This window comes from Brassica napus, chromosome C4 (genome assembly GCF_020379485.1).
Source record: "Brassica napus cultivar Da-Ae chromosome C4, Da-Ae, whole genome shotgun sequence".
Classification (NCBI taxonomy): Eukaryota; Viridiplantae; Streptophyta; class Magnoliopsida; order Brassicales; family Brassicaceae; genus Brassica; species Brassica napus.
Genome location: NC_063447.1, coordinates 28870312 through 28889257, shown reverse-complemented (window position 1 = coordinate 28889257; position 18946 = coordinate 28870312). Strand labels below are relative to the sequence as shown.

The 18946-nt window shown below is 38.4% G+C and overlaps 5 protein-coding genes, 1 non-coding gene and 1 pseudogene across 8 annotated transcripts; 4 read left to right on the top strand and 3 right to left on the bottom strand.

Moving 5' to 3' along the window:
• Nucleotides 1–1349: 1349 nt before the first annotated feature.
• LOC106424656 lies at nucleotides 1350–2202 on the top strand (annotated as a pseudogene).
• A 1643-nt stretch (nucleotides 2203–3845) lies between these two features.
• LOC106376363 (beta-glucosidase BoGH3B) lies at nucleotides 3846–9773 on the bottom strand. Its single transcript, XM_013816434.2, has 8 exons — nucleotides 9560–9773; nucleotides 6783–7058; nucleotides 6502–6697; nucleotides 6175–6393; nucleotides 5742–6090; nucleotides 5449–5634; nucleotides 4808–5054; nucleotides 3846–4407 (listed from the first exon to the last, which is right to left on the bottom strand). The coding sequence occupies exons 2-8, from the start codon at nucleotides 7039–7041 to the stop codon at nucleotides 3932–3934; spliced, it is 1932 nt and encodes a 643-aa protein (XP_013671888.2). The 5' UTR covers nucleotides 7042–7058; nucleotides 9560–9773; the 3' UTR covers nucleotides 3846–3931.
• Nucleotides 7461–9302, top strand: LOC106376365 (xyloglucan 6-xylosyltransferase 1-like). The gene has a single exon (XM_013816437.3). The coding sequence runs from the start codon at nucleotides 7758–7760 to the stop codon at nucleotides 9126–9128; it is 1371 nt and encodes a 456-aa protein (XP_013671891.2). The 5' UTR covers nucleotides 7461–7757; the 3' UTR covers nucleotides 9129–9302.
• Nucleotides 9774–10446: 673 nt separating the features above from the next.
• On the top strand, nucleotides 10447–13188 carry LOC106376364 (beta-glucosidase 10). 3 transcript variants are annotated; one of them, XR_007322139.1, is made up of 12 exons: nucleotides 10447–10706; nucleotides 10846–10909; nucleotides 11102–11151; nucleotides 11258–11333; nucleotides 11426–11497; nucleotides 11575–11662; nucleotides 11738–11993; nucleotides 12070–12185; nucleotides 12257–12470; nucleotides 12560–12652; nucleotides 12746–12836; nucleotides 12910–13188. XR_007322139.1 is itself a non-coding variant. In XM_013816435.3 (12 exons), exons 1-12 carry the CDS (start codon nucleotides 10581–10583, stop codon nucleotides 13145–13147), a joined length of 1497 nt encoding a protein of 498 aa, XP_013671889.2. In that variant the 5' UTR covers nucleotides 10448–10580; the 3' UTR covers nucleotides 13148–13188. The 3 variants fall into 3 exon arrangements, 2 of the variants coding, with proteins under 2 accessions (XP_013671889.2, XP_013671890.2); XM_013816435.3 differs by having other exon boundaries at nucleotides 10448–10706; nucleotides 12257–12483; XM_013816436.3 differs by having other exon boundaries at nucleotides 10604–10706; nucleotides 10840–10909; nucleotides 12257–12483.
• A 54-nt stretch (nucleotides 13189–13242) lies between these two features.
• TRNAG-CCC lies at nucleotides 13243–13313 on the top strand. The gene has a single exon. It is a non-coding gene; the product is annotated as a tRNA-Gly (tRNA).
• Nucleotides 13314–13798: 485 nt separating this feature from the next.
• LOC106376366 (glutathione S-transferase F13) lies at nucleotides 13799–14788 on the bottom strand. Its single transcript, XM_013816438.3, has 3 exons — nucleotides 14569–14788; nucleotides 14432–14480; nucleotides 13799–14348 (listed from the first exon to the last, which is right to left on the bottom strand). The coding sequence occupies exons 1-3, from the start codon at nucleotides 14713–14715 to the stop codon at nucleotides 13888–13890; spliced, it is 657 nt and encodes a 218-aa protein (XP_013671892.2). The 5' UTR covers nucleotides 14716–14788; the 3' UTR covers nucleotides 13799–13887.
• Nucleotides 14789–15239: 451 nt separating this feature from the next.
• On the bottom strand, nucleotides 15240–17528 carry LOC106376362 (autophagy-related protein 18a). The gene is made up of 4 exons (XM_013816433.3): nucleotides 16612–17528; nucleotides 15749–15956; nucleotides 15543–15669; nucleotides 15240–15471 (listed from the first exon to the last, which is right to left on the bottom strand). Exons 1-4 carry the CDS (start codon nucleotides 17446–17448, stop codon nucleotides 15384–15386), a joined length of 1260 nt encoding a protein of 419 aa, XP_013671887.2. The 5' UTR covers nucleotides 17449–17528; the 3' UTR covers nucleotides 15240–15383.
• Between the last annotated feature and the right edge of the window lie 1418 nt (nucleotides 17529–18946).

Genomic DNA, 18946 nt, shown 5'->3' with positions numbered 1-18946 from the left:
CTTTAATTTTATTGTTAAGAGATATTCAATGAGTATCAACTAATGGAAGTGTTCTAAGAACCGGTTTCAAACATCATTCGCCAGTTGTCCAGATGTGAATGGTTTTGTTCTCTTTTTTTTTGTAAACTTAATGGTTTTTTTCTTTCCAAATTATTAAAATTTTATCATCTATTAAAAGTAGAATCTATAATATAATGAGGCGGTTGCCTCATTCCTGTGCCGCCACGTCAGCGGTCTGTGAGTCCCACTTTTAAAAAGTGTGAAAAAGTGTCAAGTATGTGGCTCGAACCCGGGTTATTGACATATAAACACCAACATTTATATCACTAAACTAAAGGATACTTTGTACATTGATGGCCAAAACTAATATATATTTATGATAGGAGAGGTTACTCTCTCCTTAAGCTGTACATGTATGCATTTTATAAAGATTGTGGGGTCCATGATTCTCGGTTTGGTTTAGTAATTATGTTCTCGCGTTTGGTTTTTAAACTATATGGTATGATTTGAGTTTTCCCGTTCAATTAATGTTTTATTATGTTATTAAACACAGCGTTTTGTCGATTAGGGTTTTTTTAATTGTTCTTCGTCTCTTTACCTTTGCCGTCTCCGTTCAGCTTCTCTGCAAACACCAAACATTAATCTTCCTTATTGTTCAACATATGTCTCTTGATTTACCAATTAATGTTTTCGTCATTTAATTCAGAAGTGATGTCGACCTCTCTGTTTCCTTCATGCCAAACCTATAAATTATAGATGAATCTTCAGAACCTCTGTTAGTTAATCTTCTGTATCAAGCGTTCATTGTTGCTCGACTTCCCCCGTTTTTGGAACTCGAAAAACATCAAGAAGCATGGTGAATTCATGGGAACCACTCTACTCAGGGTATTGTATCGACAAAAAATTAAGAGATTATTTACTTTTATTTTATTTTTTGCTATATGTTTCAGATTGTCTCTCATCACACTGCAGGGAATTATATGAAGTCAAAAAAGGCAAATAAGAAGTTTGATTTCAAGGTGTTCACCGAGACCGGTCTGATTACGGATGGTACACAACAAAGTAAGCGTACAAGTCTGATTTCTTTTTATGAATTAGAATTTCAAGAAGAAAACATCAAAAAGAACATAAGAATTTTATCTGATTAAATTTCTATATTATAGGTTCAAGATAGATGACAGTGACCTTAAGAATAAAGGAGGCAAGCCTACTGTTAGAGTTTCTAACGTGGCCAACGCATTGCATGTCTGGCTCAATGGAGAATACCATGGTAAGATTGAGAAGCTACAACATTTAGATGTTATGTTTAGAGAACTGGAATAATTAATTAATTTGTTCAGGAAACATACATGGTAGCCATGATGAGAAGAGCCCATGGTCATTGTCAGGACCCTGCTTCTGTTACTTTCTCTGTGCTAAGCCTAGCGATGCATTTCCATGGCTGGCTCTCCTTCTTCATTACACTATACTATAAGTTGCCTCTCAAACATGATAGGACGGGTTACTATGAATATGTTGGTTTCTGTCCATGAACTCTTGGTTCTGGAGTGCAGTTTTCCACACTCGGTAATCATCTACACATTACTTTTATCATCCTCAATCTTCTGGTGATCTGTCTCTATGGTTTCTCAGGGATGTTGACATCACAAAGAGGTTGGACTACTCATCTGCAATAGCCGTTCTCGGATTCTCACTCATCGTATCCATCCTAAGAACCTTTGATGTTCGGGTGGAGGCTGCAAGAGTCATGGTATCCGCTCCATTACTAGCTTTAGTCACCACCCACGTACTGTACATTAACTTCTATAAACTTGATTATGGTATACAGAGAACTCTTTCCCCTATCTGAAACCAGTTCCATTTTTTTTCTCCACATTCTCTGTGAGTTCAATGTTGTTTACAGGTTGGAACATGATTGTGTGTGTGGCCATGGGAGTCGCTCAGTTTTTCCTATGGGCAAGATGGGCAGCTGTTTCTAGGCATCCTTCTAATTGGAAACTGTGGGTGGTTGTGATAGCTTCAGGTTTAGCTATGCTTTTAGAGATATATGACTTCCCTCCGTATGGAGGCTACTTTGATGCTCACTATATTTGGCACCTCGCCACAGTTCCTCTAATCATTTTCTGGTGGAGCTTTATTAGAGACGATGATGAGTTCAGAACTTCCAGTCTTCTCAAGAAATCTAAGACAAAGGCGAAGTAAGTTTACTTACAGATGCAGAGGTTTCTTGAGCATTTTCAATGTTTTTTATTTGACTTGGCCTTGCTTTTGGTCAATTGAGTCTTAAGACTTTTGTCAATCAGTCTTAAGACTTTTGTTAATATTATGAGAAAATCTTGTGATCTATATATGATTGTGTTAATATAATTTGATTTACATAAATTGTGTGAATTGTAGGGTTTAATTTAGTTAAACAAAATTAGCTTTAATGACCATTCATACAAACTCTAAAGTATTTCAATAATTTCATGACACCATATTAATCATTGTGCAAAGTCACTTAAAACAATTGCAGCAAGGAACCACAAGTTTAAAGCCTTGGTCAGTTTATATACATTTACTCATGTTTGATACAATAATGTTCCATATTGAAAAAATATATTTTCGGAAGCGCGGGACTACGCTCCTAGATGCCTTTGGCGGGGTGGACGATCATTGGGTTGAATTAATAACTGGAAACCTAGAAGCTCTCCCGATGATGAAAAATAAAACGACCTAACGGTTGAGTTAGAAGCAGAGAAAACTAATGTTCCAAGGCCCACCAAATTTCAAACCTAAACAATTTAAACCCAGTTTATTTTCTTGAAACATAAAGCTATACCAATTTCTTTTTTTGGTCTGCGATTGATTTTTTTTTTAAACCACAAAACCATTTTTAGTAAAAAAAATAGCTAAAACTCTATACTAAATAGTTGTATAACAATATAAATATATACATATCTTCACTTATTACTTTAATTTTACAAAAAAGACTACATTTGAGAAGATTCACAATAAAATCCGTGTAAACTAAGAAAACTATTTTATTTACTGTACATATACATTTAAAAATCAAAATTTAAACCATTTTCCTTACACTACTTTAACCGGAACTTAACAACTACAAAAGTTCGGTTATCTTTGATCATTTTTATGCTAGAGGTCAATCAAATCTATACCAATATAAGATTTAAAAAAAATACAACGAAATGAATACTATAGTCATTGTTAGATCTACCTAATCAACATGTATAACTTTAGATCCTTCATTCGTAGACAATTATAGACAACATGACAAAATTAACTTTTATCAAAAAACAAACAATACAATTACATGCACAAAACAACACAATGCTAAACCCCTAGTAATAATAATTTACCACTAAAATGTTTGTTTTGGGTTTCTACCCGTTGAGGCTGCCCTAATAGACAAGTTGATCAGTGCTAGCTGGATGACTAATTAGTTGGTCAACGTTTACCAAATATTATCGTGCTCGGGATAGGGTCTTGCTGCGCAATTATTCCAAGATTGCTTAGTCAAATTTTGAGTTTGTTCTACTGCTTTAAATATTATGTTTATATTCCTATTTGGAATCATATTACATATATATTTTGAAAATAGAGATTCATGGATATCTAGACGTATTATGTGTGTGCATGGATATCTAGCCTTTACGTAGGATTTTGTTGTTATGCTGATATTGTAAACTATAAATGAGCTTAATGAATCTTCTAATCAAATTCATTCAGAAATTATATGCATTGGGCTCATGTCCATCTTGGAAAAGGCATGCTCAATCATCAAGTCATGAACAAGTTTGTTTTGATCTGTGAACAAGTTGCATCGTACGTAGCAGAGTATAAAGTGATCAAATATTATTCATTGAAGAAGCGTCACATTTAACATTTTCACATATTTAACATACATGATATAGATGATTTGATTCTTCATTTAATTTGTGATTCCGAATCCGAAGGGGAAGAGAGGGTCGTAGGCCGAGTCGCCAACGTTCATCGGAAGCTGAACCACACTCTTCATCCACGTGCGAGGCAAAGTGCCGGTGAATGGATGATCACCAAACAAAACATCAGCGACTCCTTGTCCTTCGGTTCCTGGAAGCCAAGCGACCGCAACAGCGTCGATGAAGTCAATGTAGGCCTCGATCATGAGAGGACGTCCTGTGACTAGGACCACTACACACTTCATACCACTAGCACACGTGTGGCTGATCGTGTCTGGACCTGGTGCGGCCATGTTTAGCGTGGTGCTGTCCCCTTGTGACTCTGCGTATGGAGCTTCACCTACAACCACAATTGTGTATGCTGCGTCGGCATGAAGCTTAGCTGTATTTTGGTTTGGTTCCTCCACGTAGACAACTTCAGTGGTGGCATCCACTGTTTTCATGATTCCTTCCAAGATTGTAGTTCCTATATATGTTTTGAAAACAACATTTTAGAGTAAACATCTAATGTTAGAGCATTAGAGAAAACAACATTTTAGATTGTAGTTCCTATAATGTTCTCTGACTCTCAAGTCCTTATCAACACGATCAAGCGACATCAGATGAACTTGGAGATCTATGGCATGATTCGTGATATATACCTCCTCTCCCTTTTATTTAAGACAATCAAGTTTAATTTTATTCCAAAAGCAGCTAATGCTAGAGCTGACTCTGTTGCCAAACAGGCCTTATGGGCCCTGAAACAAAGTTAAGTTATGAATGCAATCAGGTTGCACAAAAAAAAGAGAGTAAACATCACTATATCATAATGCATGTGTGAACGGATTAATATTCTACGTATATCTTTAGACATTTATTTGTAGTACCTCTGGTTTTACCGGTAGGGAGGTTCATGGCTTTGTTACGAGAGATGTTTTCTCCGGTTCCGTTGAATCCTTGCCAAGTGAGAGTAAAGCCACCACATTGCCAACCCATGTTGTTAGCGTGTGCGCCAGCAACAACGATCTTTTTCACCTTCTTCGGGAGCGGAACAATTTTATCGTTGTCTGTCTTCCCGTTCTTTAAAAGCACCATTGATTTCCTCACCGCCTCTCTCGCTACTTCTCTATGTTCCTACAACATTGTGTTAAGTATCCCACATCACTTATATGTTTATTAAGACTAACTATAACAGTTTTGTTGTAATTTGTGTTCACATGGTCTAATATGAAATGGTGGCTAATATTAATATTTTTTATATTGTTTTCCACATATTCTGTATCATAGACATCTATTTGCTCCCTTAATCCCACATCCCTTGTGTATAATAAGACTAACTATAATAGTTATGTGGTATGTTCACATGGTCTAATATGTAATGGTGACTAATATTAATTTCATTTATTGTGTCCACATGTTATCTATCATGCATAGACATCTTTCTGTTCCTTTAATTTTTAGCATGTTTAATATAATATATATATCTAATACAAGTTTAGACATGGTCAGAAAGTACAATTGAATTTACCTCAGATCCAAACTCAGTGGCAAGACTACTTCCCTCTGCAAATGGATTTTCAAAGAGACCGAGAGAGAATTTGACCCTTAAGACTCTTCGGACAGCATCATCTATACGGCTCATAGGAATGTATCCACCGTTTACTAGGTTTGTCAATTTTTCCAAGAACTCTTTGTACTCCCATGGAACCATAACCTACATGTTAAAAATCCCTTATTTTTGAGTCTAAACATTTGTAGCATAACAAGAACCTGTTTATTGATTCTTGAAAATGAAAAAAAGAAAGAAAGAAGAGAGCCAACCATGTCAATGCCGGCATTAATGGAAGCTTCGATAGAGTAAGTGTAATTTGCTCTAGGTGGAGTTGTGATCTTATCAATTCCAAGCCAGTCAGAGATAACAAAGCCTTGGAATTTGAGTGTGTCCTTGAGGTAATCAGTTAGCATTGCTCGGTTTGCGTGCATCTTAACACCGTTAAGACTAGAATAAGAAGCCATAATTGATGCGATCCCTTTCTTTACCGCTAACTCGAAAGGAGGCATATGGACATTAAAGAGAGTAGCGTTGTCAACAACAGTGTTGTTCTCATTGATTCCATCTATCGTCCCTCCATCCCCAACAAAATGTTTGGCGCAACCAGCCAGTTTAGTCCTGATCGCGTGGAGATACATTTTCACATTAGTTAATTAGTGATCAATAGCATTAAAATATTTAGGTTTAAAACTAATTAGTTACTTGAAATCAGCGACGTAAGGAGCATTTCCCTGTAATCCATCCATGATACTTTCGGTCATCAGATTCACAAGTTTCGGATCTTCACTATAGCTCTCATAACACCTTCCCCATCTAGGATCTCTGCATACCGCAACACAAGGCGCGAAAGCTTGCGCGATTCCTGTAGCTCTTACTTCAAGCGCGGTGATAGCTCCAATCTTCTTAACAAGCTCAGGATCCCTACAACAAGACGCATTCACAGTCAAGAAAACTATAAAACGCAATAGGGTATTTCTACATGTATATATATATGTTACGTTTCATTTAAATATATATATATATATATACCTAGTGGCACCAAGACCTATGTTGTGGGGGAAGATGGTGGCATTTATAAAAGTGTTGTGGCCATGAACCGCATCAATAGCGTAAAGCAAAGGGATTCCAAGCCTCGTGGAAAGACTCAGTTTCTGCATGGTGTTCGCTAGTTCAACCCGCTTTGCTATACTAGCCCCAGTATCATAAGGATTGCTCAAAACACTTCCTATACTCATGCACCAATACAAATCATAAATCATTTTTTTATTCGATATTTGGATATATAACAAATAGTTTTGTTTGTAACATACCGATCATGTATTTTGTGAAGATTTCTTGGCCAATACTGGGATTGGGATATGAGAAGTTGAACCTATCAACTTGACACATTTGACCAAGTTTCTCAGGTAATGTCATTCGTGTTAGCAAGTCCTCTACTCTCTCTTCAACCGCTGCTTTTGGATCTTTGTACTTAATGTAACCTCTGGCGGCTGCGGTAGCGTCTCCGTAACGACCGGCGAACAATAAAGCAATCGCCGCGAACAAGAAAAAGCTCCTGACGCCGGCCATTGGTGGAGACCCTCTCCCTTAATATTAATCAAAGAGAATTCAGAATATTAATTTTTCTAAAAAAATAGTAATAATAATATTTCTAAATCCTGAATTGAAAGTAAACATGAACTAATCAATTTATAGGAATTTTTGTTATATAAAAATAGTCCCGTTAATTAATCTCAAAACAGAAAAGTATTTAGTGGCTGTTATTTCTTGGCGCCCTAATTTTGAACCGGACAGTTGTGTGAGCTTAATCTTAAAATGAATATCAACCGTCGATTTGCGTTTGATCTCATTAACGAATTGCCGTTTTCTGTTATTAACGAAACAACCTGTAATTTTAGGACCGAAGTTGTAATTGGGCTTTAGATTATTTCGGCCCAACTAGTATCAGACAAAGATAGCCTATCAAGAGTGTTGTTGTGTCTTGACATTTTAGGACCAAGATTACGCGTCTAGAACAAGACAGGCAGGCATGTTCTGTCTGACATTCACAAATTTTCAAATATTTTTTAAATCATTATTTACTTCTTTAATCCAAATCCAATACTACCTTCTTCTTTTTAATCTCTTCGTTGATCCTTCCTTTTACGTGGTTAAATCTCATAAACGCGTATAATTAATTCCTGTCGTCAAATCTCGTTAGATTTTCCTTAAATTTCTCTGATTCTCTCTCTTAGATTGTGTCTGAATCTGGACAAGATCCGTGTGTCGAAAACCAGAAGAAGACGATGATAGAGAGATGCTTAGGAACGCAGCGTTTAAGGAGATTACAGAGAGTCTGGCGTCAAGGAAAGGTGACGCTTCTCTGCCTCGTTCTCACCGTCGTCGTCCTACGTGGCACAATCGGAGCAGGTAAGTTCGGTACGCCGGAGCAAGACATCGAGGAGATCCGCGAGCATTTCTTCTACTCCCGCAAACGCGCCGAGACTCACCGCGTCCTCGTCGAGGTCTCCTCCAAAACGACGTCGACTAAAGACGGAGCTGGAGATAGCAACAACAACTACGAGAACTTCGATTTCAAGAAGATATTCGTCGACGAAGAGAAAGCTTTAGACCGGAGTAAACCGTATTCTCTCGGTCCGAAGATCTCTGATTGGGACGAACAGAGGATTGATTGGCTGAAACAAAACCCTAGCTTCCCGAACTTCGTGGCGGCGAACAAGCCTAGGGTTCTTCTCGTCACAGGCTCAGCTCCCAAGCCGTGCGAGAATCCCGTGGGAGACCATTACCTCTTGAAATCGATCAAGAACAAGATCGATTACTGTCGGATCCACGGGATCGAGATCTTCTACAACATGGCCTTGCTCGACGCGGAGATGGCTGGGTTCTGGGCTAAGCTTCCGTTGATTCGGAAGTTGCTATTGTCTCATCCCGAGATCGAGTTTCTATGGTGGATGGACAGTGACGCGATGTTCACGGACATGGTGTTCGAGCTTCCGTGGGAGAGGTACGAGGATTACAACCTCGTGATGCACGGCTGGAAGGAGATGGTTTACGATCAGAAGAATTGGATTGGTTTAAACACCGGAAGCTTCTTGATTAGGAACTCGCAGTGGGCCCTTGATCTCCTCGACGCTTGGGCTCCCATGGGCCCTAAAGGGAGGATCCGAGAAGAAGCGGGTAAAGTCTTGACCCGGGAACTTAAAGACCGGCCCGCGTTCGAAGCGGACGATCAGTCGGCGATGGTTTATCTTTTGGCGACGGAGAGAGAGAAATGGGGAGGGAAAGTGTATCTTGAGAGTGGCTATTACTTGCACGGTTACTGGGGGATTTTGGTGGACCGGTACGAGGAGATGATTGAGAATCATAAACCGGGTTTTGGAGACCATCGGTGGCCGCTCGTGACTCATTTCGTGGGGTGCAAACCGTGCGGGAAGTTTGGGGATTATCCGGTTGAGAGGTGTCTCCGGCAGATGGATAGAGCGTTTAATTTTGGAGACGATCAGATCCTTCAGATGTATGGGTTCACGCATAAGTCGCTAGGGAGTCGGAGCGTGAAGCCAACGCGCAGCCAGACGGACAGGCCGGTTGATGCTAAAGACGAGTTTGGGCTGCTTCATCCGCCGTTTAAAGCGGGCAAGCTCGCGACGTCGACGTGAGGAAGAGTGTTGTTTTCTTTAGGACACACATTAATGTGTCATTCCTTTCTTTATTCGTTTGTAGTTTCCTTAATTAAGTTATACTACTATGATCTCCCATTTACGATGGAGTCGTGTATGAAAGAGTATCTAGTGATTTTCTTGTACATAATCAATTTAAAGATTTACTTATCATTACCCGATGTTTTTAAGTTGTTAATGTTAACTTCTTGTTGAGAAAAAAGGGATAAAATTCCAAAGATAGCTGGGTTTTTTTTTTTTTTTAACAAATTTTTCATATTAAAATTGCAGGAGAAAGAAAAAAAAAGTTTACAAGCCACAGCTTAAGTGTTAAATCGAGCCCAGCCCAGTGAAATTAGAACTTTTGGTTATATGTTCAGTGTAATTTCATAATATTTAAATAAATGCTCAGAAGTATAGTTTGTTATTACCTTTGTTCTCGTGACTTTTGGGTTATACGTGTGTCTGATACCAAATTTACAAACTCACAGTATATACGAAAGTGTATATGATTGAAGGTTTATTGATAAAGTGTTTCAGGGTAAGGCACGAATAATTTAGAACACAATATTCTTATTTTGTTAATAACACTCAAAGAATATTACAAAGGATTCAATAGACATTTTAGGACTTAATTTACTCAACTCACTTAACACATTCATAAGCTTTTTATTTATAGTACAATGATTAAAGAATATTTCACGGAATATTCTCTAGATATTTGACATCTTACATTTACACACCACACAATTATTTAGTTAACATCTTTACACACCAGATATAAGTGATGTTGACTCTCCTAGAGTATCTCTAATTCACTTTTACATTTGTTTTTATAATAGCATTTAGAGATAAATCTAAAACGGTGTTCTATTTTTTCTTCTAAAATAGAGATTGCAATTTTTAATTTTAATAATTAAAAATTGCTTTTCTAAAGGAATACATTTGGCTGCTTCATCCGTCGTTTACAGCGGCCAAGCTAACGAAGTCGACGTGAGGAAGAGTATTATTTCATATTTTAGGACACATTCATTTCTTTATTTGTTTGTAGTTTCCTTAATTAAGTTATACTACTATGATCTTGAGATCGCCCATTGATGGTGGAGTCGTGTATGGAGGAATATCTAATGATTTTCTTTTACATAATCATTTTAATGATTTACGTATCACTCGCAAAGGATGTTTTTAAGCCAAAAAAGAAGGATTCGTAACTGTTATTACGTTACATATGTTCAGTGTAATTTCTCAATATTTAAATCAGTGCTCAAAAGTATAGTTTATTACCCTTTGTTCCCGTGACTTTTGGGGTTATACTTGTGTGCCCGATATTTTCAATAATTTACCCCTATACCCAAAACTTAATATTATTAGTTATGTACCCAAAACTCTGTAGTTTTTACATATGCTCCCGTATCTTATACTCAAAACGAGACGGAAGAAACTAAAACAAAAATGAAAGCTTTCTTTGTGTTATCCATTTCTGTGGTCATCGTTTTGGCAACAAGTCACATTGATGCTTTCACAAGAGACGATTTTCCAGAGGATTTCCTCTTCGGAGCTGCCACGTCTGCTTATCAGGTTCCATTCTTTTTCTGTGATCTTTCGTTTTTTTTGCTATTGGAAATGAAAGTGTTAGAAGATGGTGAAACTACAACCATCAAGTTGTTTTATAAGGTTTTGCCTTTTTCTTGCTTTGAACTTTGTGGGGGAGATATAGTGGGAAGGAGCTGTTGATGAGGATGGAAGAACTCCTAGCGTTTGGGATACTTTCTCACCCTTTGGTAAGAAAAAAAAGAGAGTTATGTTCATATGTTGTTGACCAAAAAAAGAGTATGCCATAGTCATATCATAGCTTTACCGTGTGGTTCCATTTCATTGGCATTTAAAAAAATAACAATATTGAGCGAGTCGTTCCTTATCTGAGAACTTTTTGATTAGATTCATAGATCATGGTTGAGTATGTTTTCTTGCAGATAACATGGACAATGGAGATATAGCATGTGATGGATATCACAAGTACAAGGTGCTTTTTTTTTTCTTCTCTTCTTTGTTTTGTTCTGTTCTTGTTTTATAAGTCTCTAGCTTAGCTTTGTTTTCTTATGATCTATTCTTATTGTGGGCTTTTCCAGGAAGATGTTAAGATAATGGCTGATATGGGTTTAGAAGCATTCAGATTATCTATCTCATGGTCAAGACTTATACCTAGTAACACCTCCTCTTCTGGTTTCTTGACTTGCAAGTTTAAAACCCCTTTTCACTCTTAAACCATATTTTGTGTGACTGTTGTGGTTTATCAGATGGAAGAGGAGACATCAACCCAAAAGGTCTACTGTTTTACAAGAACCTCATCAAAGAACTACTAACCCATGGTGAGATTGTTTTTCCTTAATAATCGCAATTAATTAAGCTAATCTCATTCTTTTTGATATTTGTTTTTGGGGAACAGGAATAAAACCACACGTTACACTATACCACTATGATCTCCCTCAGGCTCTTGAAGATGAGTATGGAGGATGGATCAACCGCAAAATCATGTATATAATAATTCTGATCTAATATTTTTGTTTTTAATGATGAACTGAAGAAGAAAAAAAGATTGTTGGTTGCAGAGAGGACTTCACTGCTTTTGCAGATGTTTGCTTCAGAGAGTTTGGTGAAGATGTGGAGCTATGGACTACAATTAACGAAGCCAACATATTCGCCATTGGAGCTTACAGCGAAGGAACATTGCCGCCAGGACATTGTTCTAATTCCAAATACGTCAATTGCTCCACTGGAAACTCTTCAACTGAACCATATATTGCAGGCCATAACATATTGCTAGCTCATGCCTCTGCTTCAAACTTGTATAGACTCAAGTACAAGGTACACAAATACACACGTATATAGGTCTACTCTTAGGCTTTTGAATCCTAATGAACATAATAATATGATGGTGCAGAGTAAGCAGAAAGGATCCTTAGGCCTTTGCATATATACATATGGGTTATTTCCTTATACTAGCTCCAAGGAAGATGAGATAGCAACTCAGAGAGCTAAAGATTTCTACTTTGGCTGGTGAGGATAATATATTTTTTTGTTTTGTTTCAGTGACGTTGAGGACAAAATCTGAATATGATATAATACAGGTTGTTAAAGCCTTTGGTGTTTGGGGACTATCCTGATGTGATGAAGAGAGTGGTGGGATCTAGGTTACCTGTTTTCTCAGAGGAAGAGTCAGACCAAGTTAGAGGATCATCTGACTTTGTAGGAGTTATCCATTACACGACACTGTATGTCACAGAGAGTAGACCCACGCCTTCTATCCTTCCTAGCAACCAAAGTTTTTCCACAGACATGGGTGTAGAGACTATCTGTAAGCTTACTTGCTTTTCAAGTATCAGTCCATCTTATCAACTCTATCAGCTTATAAATGTTCTTCTTGTGGAAAGCCACTGGGAACTCTGTTCCATGGGGTTTTGAAGGTGTCTTGGAGTATTTGAAACAGAGCTTCAACAATCCTCCTATCTACATTCTTGAAAATGGTCACTCTCTTTACTCTGTCTTTTGGCTCTGTTTTGTTTGCTTTGAAAGCAATCCTTCTTCTTGTTTTTAAGATTGCTTCCAGTTGCCAACAGGTTTAGCTACGAAACATGATTCGACGCTACAAGATACATCAAGAGTTGAATACATTCAAGGTTACATTGGTGCTATGTTGAATGCCATCAGGTGTGATTGGTATAATTGGTTTAACTCTGGTTTACTCTACTCTCTGACTCTGAAGAATCTTTTTGATGATTAGGAATGGATCGGACACGAGAGGTTACTTTTATTGGTCTATGATTGACTTGTACGAGCTATTGGCTGGATACAGGCTCAGCTTTGGATTGTACTATGTGAATTTCAGTGATGCTGGTCTCAAGAGGTCTCCAAAACTCTCTGCTTCTTGGTACTCTGGTTTTCTCAATGGTACAGTTGATGTTGATCCTCATGATATTACTCAGCTGCAGAGCCACTCTTCTGGTTTCTCATCTTTGTGATGTAGTTACATATATAAAATAAAGATTCTGGTTAACAACACATAAGCTTCCCCTGAAACAAAAATAAAGTTTACATATTGATCCAACAAGCAAAAGCGCATCTGGTGTAGTGGTATCATAGTATCCTCCCACGGTACTGACCAGGGTTCGATTGCCTGGATGCGCATTTTTCCTCTATTTTACCATTTTCACAATATAAATCCTTTCTCTAAGTTCCTATGTTGTTAGAAGGCTTTTAGTATATGGACAACCATCAAAGCTCTACCTTGGAGTTGTGCTCAAAGCTATTCCTTTTGAATGATTTCTCAAATCTATTAAAAATCTCTGCTTCCTATGCGAACAGTATAAGCTACTCCGTTTAATCGATAACTGAGGTGTGTATCAGTATTCAGTCATTAACCGGATAGGTGCAGATATTTGATTTTGTTATGGATGTTTCTCCATATAGGTCTGTATAGAAAAAAAAAAGCAACGGTTCATTAGAAAACTCTTATTTTAAGCAAATAATAACTCTCATAAATCAAAGGTATTCATTAGTTTTTAAATTGACCAAATTTATTTGTAAAATGTAAACGCAAACATACATAATTTATTTTATGTATTGCGTTTACATTTACAAATAACTTTTGATTAGAATGACAAAACCTTCCAGACAAATAGTAAATGCAAAAGAAAAACAACAACCCAAATGAAACACCTTATCAGAGAAACATAAAGACAAGATGTAGAGAATCTTTGGATCAGTTCGTTGCCGGAGCAACGGTCAAGCCAGGAGAGACTTTAAGGAAAGCCGGACGAGAACAAAGGTCTTCCCACCACGCCTTGACATTAGGACGGTCGTTGACCAAACCAGCATGACCCGTCTTCATGAAGTAGTAAGTGTAAGGAACGTGGTGGAGATCCGCGAGTGTGTAAGAATCTCCGGCCAAGTATTTTGTCTTCCCGAGCTTCTCTTCGTACACATCGAGCACTTTCCCTAACTTCTCCAGATTCTCCTCCACGATGGCTGCATCAGGAGTCTTGCCTTGAAGCGGCACAACTATAAGCTGGTGGATGACGGCGGAGATCGCGGGGTTGAAGTGGTGGGACTCCACTTCCGACCACAGCTTCACAATGGCTGCTTCTTTGTCTGCATGTCTCGTCAGATCTGTTCCTTTGTCTTTGTGTTTCTCTGCTATATATGCCGTGATTGCCCTCGACTCTGTTTTTGTTTATTTATTGATATCAATATTGTCAAAATACATAAAGCATAATTAAAAAAACTATTATGACATTGATACGAACCAAAAAGGGTAAGATCTTCGTCTTGTAGAACTGGAACTTGGCCAAAGGGCTGCATGTAAGATATATGTGATTAGATACATCAAATAACTAATATACATGCTTATAATACTAGTGTGTTGATAATTAAATAAGCGTACGTTCATGGAGAGGAAAGAAGGGAGCTTGTGGTGGCAAGCAAAGAGATCGACCGGGACAAGCTCAAACTCAGTCTCCTTCTCGTGAAGACAGAGAAGAACACGTGCCACGCACGCTGACATCCCATCTCCATACACCTTCATCACCATTTCTGTTTTTATCACACACTAACGTCGTAACGCGGAAGAGAGAGTGAGTGCGAGATAGAACTGTGATCTTGTTTGCTTCTATATATATATATAACTATGCTTTTTGTCTTGTACAACCAAGCCAATATGAACATGGTCCTACTGTTTCTTGAACTTTTAACAACTATATAGAAATATGAAATCTAACAATTAGGTTACGCAAGCAGTCGAATCTTTGCAGTTCTTTCAGAGACTGGTCGTTGAAATTTGCCAGTTTGAAATAGGATTCCTTTTCCTCGTGCCTCGAAACTCGGTATAAGATATTTTTTTACCTCCCATCGTTACTATGCGCATGAGGATCCGTGAGCGTATGTGCATGAGGATCCGTGAGCGTTCACATGGCACTCAGCTGCTAGCTCACGTGGTCTCTCGTCCTTTCACCGGAACAATGTTGACTGAACTGTTCTTCTTACCCAACAAGACAAGCTGGTTTGGTGGAATGTCTGGGGAAGACACAAATTGAAGAACCCTGAGTCTGTTTTGGGTAGCGATAAAAGGTTTTTGGAAGAACCATTCGTAATTATTATACACACAAACTATATACATTAACACCATATGGTTACACCGACTCTCACCACTTAAGTAGAGCAGAGATAAAAGATAGAAGGAGCTTAAGAAAATAGTTGCATCTAGAAAACAGGAGGTTTTAGACAGTTGTGATACTCAAGCTGAGACATTTCTCCCCCATTCACCGGATCAAACTGGCATCTGTAGAAGCTGTTCAAACACAACAAAGAATATAATTCAGACACATTGCACTAAGAGTTGACAAGTTTTGTTCTGCTTACCTCCCATCCATGCCAAGAATAACAACAGTATTCTTCTGATGTCCAAAGGCGACTATGTACTGAGTTCCTTCAACCAACCGGAACTGAGCCACCGACCACTCCGAGCTGAAATACTTGGGCAACACTCCTAATAGAGCAAAAAGACTTATGCTTACTGAACCAAGAGACTGCTAAATGGTGAAAGTAGCTGGTAATTATATATATACCTTTGAATAATGACAGGGACGAGGATGGGGATGAGGAAGTACGAGTAAGATCAGATGCAATTCTGGGTGTGTCTTTCACCTGAGCACCGGAGTTGCCTTTGAGACCAAAGACATGGACGGTTCCTTTGTCACTTGAGACAGCTAACCACTGAGCATTTGAAGAGAAAGCCAGACTGTATATCTCTGCTCTATCTGCACCCCTCCTAACCTGTACATTCACATACACACGTTGGCATTAATGAACCCATGGACTCCAAACAAATACAATATTATTACTATAAAGGATCAAAACTACATTTGAGATTTCCTAACATAATAAGATTCTTAAGACTTCACAGGCTTGTATATGATGAGAAATCCAACATCCTAACACAGATGATAAAATAAATACTGGGAGTCTCTACTATGGAGTAACCGAGGCAAATGAGCTTAATTAAGAAACTAAGTACTTTACAGCTTAAACAAGATCAGTTTTGCAACATGCATGACCACATCTTTGGTAATACCAAATTGCTCTGACGATAGATTCATCAATGACCCTAACAATCTAAAGTGATCATATCAGACTATTACCATGTTCCCTCAAAAGTAATATCTAAAAAGATTGGGATGTCAGGTGCAAAAATAGAGGGATCCTTCGAGCTAAAATCAAATATATACACCCATCCAACAACAGCAAGCAAATCAGCTCGAAACAGTCATTGAGGATCATATATTGAACCAACTTCTCTGCAACTCTAAGCTAATAACGGACTAAACGAGAGATCATCAATATCCAGCCTTACTCTGCATAGTTCATACAAGACAGTGACTAAACCACCAAATCTGCTAAAAGAGAGATTCGATGATTATATCGTAGTTACCTCTTGGCGCAAGGTGCCATCAACAGTATTGAAGATCCGAACCAGAGTCCCCTTAGAGCTAGCCGTCGCCAACAAATGCCCATCCTGCGTGAGAGCAAAGCAAGCAATCCTCGAATCATGAGCCATGACGAACTTAGTCCGCTTCGAAGCATAATGCTCGATCCTCACTTGTCCTTTCTGCAAACCAGGACACACCAACACCATAGAGCCAGCACCCTGAGAGACAGCGCACAAGCCCTTAGGGTTCGCAATAGTCTCAATCTGATGCATCAGCTTAAGGTCCGCGAAGTTGTAGACGAAGATCTTCTGCTCGAGGACGACGATAATCCGATCCCTCCTGAGCCTAACGGATCGAACATCGGACCTGAAGGAGAGCTCGCCGATGCACCGGCTCTGGTGATCGTCCCAAATCATGACCTTGTTCGGCGGATACTGAGGGTCAGGTCCGCCGCCTACGAGCGCTAGGATATTGCATCTGAAGAGCATCTCCACGACGGCGACTCCACCGCCGCGATCGAAATCGCGCCGGAAGATTTCGCGGAACGGATCGCAGTTGAGGATCCGGAAGCCGCGGTCGGTGCCGACGGCGAAGCAGGCGTGGTCCTGGTTGAAGGAGAGGTGGAGCAGCGACGGGGGAGGATTCGCCGGTGTTTGAGACTCCGGAATTCGATCGGAATTATGAGTAATCTCTTCGGAGTTGAGGCTCATGGAGGAGAAGGAATCGAGAGACTCGGTCTCGTCTCCACGATCGCGGTGGTGAGAGGGAACAGTAGAGTTCGAATCTGAGGCGGAGGTGGAATCGCTTGGCCAGGGAGAAGCGGAGGAGACGGTGGCCATGGAATCTATAAAATGAATCTTATAGAGAGAATGAAGGCCTGGAATAAGGGCTTCCTGGTTTGCTTGTTGCCGTCCTCTCTTTCAGCCGCCGGCTACTCACCTTCTTATCAAAGAAATCCATTTTGGGATAAAACTCAAATATTATATTACCGAAAATTATACATGAATTATTAACTGTTCATAATTTTTTTATTAACCTGAGAATAATACAGAGTTTTTTTTCTATTTCAAGTTCATATCAACAACCCCTTATATAAATTAGTAGTTTTATACAGCTATCAATGCTGTTAAGACTCCAGAAATGTATATTTACATCTTACAAATGTATATTATTTTCTTACAAAGCTGAATATTTTATGTGTACATAATTTTCTTTATCTAGAAGGATATGATATAGATATGTTCTGTTTTATTTGTTAACAGTATTTTTGCTTGTTACAGAAATCTAGCAACTAATATATTAAATTGTAACATTTGTTATAAAAGTAACGAAAAGTCTATCTTTATTCATAATATAGAGGTTCCTTATATAGAAGATTATACTGTCATAGACAAATGGAAAGATTACAAATCATAATCTTTTGGTTATGAGTCATCCACAATCTGGTTCATAACACTCTCTCTTGGATGCCATAACCATTTAGAACTTGTAATGTGCTTTAATGTTGCCTCATTAAAACCTTATTAGGAAAATTCAAATGAGACAAAACCATGGTGAAGGAAAAAGAGTACAACACACGTTACTGAAGGTCCCTTGGACCTCTCCAATTTTCCGCAATCCGTGGGTGATGAAGATCTTAGGCAGAATATGCTTCGTCCTCAAACATGATAGTTGGTTCTTCTTTACCATCGGCCATGCCACAATTTGATCGAACATATTGAGTCATCGACCTTAAATACACACACGAAATCTTGGATGATGTTGCTGTGATATGCGTGTACCACCATGTGTAAAACATAACATGTCAAAATCAACAAAACCAAATAACCCCTCTTTGGGCTGGTTAGTATAAAATAAACCAAAATCAAAGGCTTCTTCGTCGTCCTTCTTATGGACCAATCAGATCACTGTCTAAAACAAGACTTCTACATCGTCCATCTCAGGACTAAATGGACTTCTTTATCGTCCACCTTTGGACTGAATGGATCAGTGTCAAAAATAAGTGATATCACGCCCATGTACTAGATAATGGGTGAGACTGGTCCATATTAAATCTATTGAGTACCCTTTTATGTATATACTATTTGATGCACAAGGATTTTATTGTTAATGTACTCAAGCTGTAATCCCAAACAAAACTTTGTTTTCCAAGATCTTTCATCTCAAACTCTTTTTTGAGATATTCAACTATTTGGAAAATTGTATCCAGAGGTTCATAGGATATTCAGATCATATACTTTGATGATTATCAATATTGTTCTCAAGAAACTTGTTGTACTTTCAGCTCAATACTCTCTAGTACTTTCATTATCCAGTGGACCATATAAATATGCAGTC